The 1,452-nt window shown below is 45.2% G+C and overlaps 1 protein-coding gene across 1 annotated transcript in view; it reads left to right on the top strand.

The window, feature by feature from the left end:
• Window positions 1-1,452, top strand: part of MEI1 (meiosis inhibitor 1) — a 120,692-nt gene that overhangs the window by 15,869 nt on the left and 103,371 nt on the right. Inside the window, exon 4 of the mRNA XM_011978757.1 lies at window positions 686-759. Coding sequence (XP_011834147.1) covers window positions 686-759 — 74 coding nt within the window. The remainder of the gene's footprint in view (window positions 1-685; window positions 760-1,452) is intronic.

Genomic DNA, 1,452 nt, shown 5'->3' with positions numbered 1-1,452 from the left:
AAAAAATTAGCCAGGCGTGGTGGCATGTACCTGTAGTCCCAGCTACTCAAGAGGCTGAGTGGGAGGATTGCTTGAGCCCAAGAGTTGAAGGCTGCAGTGAGCTATGATCACACCACTGCACTTTAGCCCGGATGACCCTGTCTCTAAACAAAACAAAAACAAAATCAAAAGAAAAAAACAAAAAACAAAGAAACCAGAACTCCTTTAGTTTGGATGTGCACACGGTTGTTTTTTTTGTTTTTGTTTTTTTTTTGAGACGGAGTTTTCTCATTGCCCATGCTGGAGTGCAATGGCACAATCTCAGCCCACTGCAACCTCCACCTCCCGGATTCAAGCAATTCTCCTGCCTCAGCCTCCTGAGTAGCTGGGATTACAGGCATGCGCCTCCATGCCCGGCTAATTTCGTATTTCTAGTAGAGACAGGATTTCTCCATGTTGGTCAGGCTGGTCTCGAACTCCTGATCTCAGGTGATGCGGCTGCCTCAGCCTCCCAAAGTGCTGGGATTACAGATGTGAGCCACTGTGCCCAGCCTGTGCACACATAATTAAATGGAAGAAATAGAAAAGAATAATTCCAATTAGCCCATGCAAATTACTACCTGCACTGACTGAGTAGAAGGGCCACGGAAGGTGGAGTCTGGGTTGGGGGTGGCTCCTGATTAGTAATACTATTGTGTCTGTTCAGTCATTATTCAGCTCACAACGCAGCTGAAGCTGGAGCAGACCACCCGTTGCCTGCTGGATGAGTGCCACAAAGAGGTCGGTAAATAGCCATGGGTTCTTGAGGTCTCAGAATCCTCAGATGTCAGAGCTGGGTCAACCCTTCTTTGAACAAATGAGAGCTTGAAGTCCAGGGAGGAAAAGGAACTTTCCTGAGGTCACCGAGTTGGTGGCAGAGTCAGAGCTAAGGCCTGGGTCCACTGATCCTGCTCTAGTGTTCTTTACAGCTTTCTTCTTTCCCCTTTCAGTCTCCCAAATGTTACCTCCATGCAGTGAAGTGCCATCTTTCTGGCATAATCATCCCATGGTCCATTTTCTGTGACTTCCTGATTATAATACAGATTTCTTTGATGAATTTATCAAGGAAATATGTTCTCTGTGTCTCGGTTTGGTGGTTTTATTTTATTTTAAATTGTATACATTACTTAGTACTGAAGGTGTTTGGTTCTATCAGCTTACTTTGTACTGAAGGCGTTTGCTTCTATCTGAGGTAAGCATTGAGTGGATATGGTATATTTAATCTGCTTTCTTCAGTGTAGTCAAAGAAATCAGTTAGCCAGGTGTGATGGCTTACGCCTATAATCCCAGCACTTTGGGAGGCTGAGGTGGGTGGATCACTTGAGGTCAGGAGTTCGAGGTCAGCCTGGCCAATATGGTGAAACCCCATCTCTACTAAAAATAAAAAAAAAAAAAAAAATTAGCTGGGCATGGTGGTGCATGCCTGTAATCCCA

Source organism: Mandrillus leucophaeus, unplaced genomic scaffold (genome assembly GCF_000951045.1).
Source record: "Mandrillus leucophaeus isolate KB7577 unplaced genomic scaffold, Mleu.le_1.0 Scaffold2, whole genome shotgun sequence".
Classification (NCBI taxonomy): Eukaryota; Metazoa; Chordata; class Mammalia; order Primates; family Cercopithecidae; genus Mandrillus; species Mandrillus leucophaeus.
The sequence above is the reverse complement of the archived record's forward strand: the minus strand, read 5'-3'. Positions and strand labels throughout refer to the sequence as shown.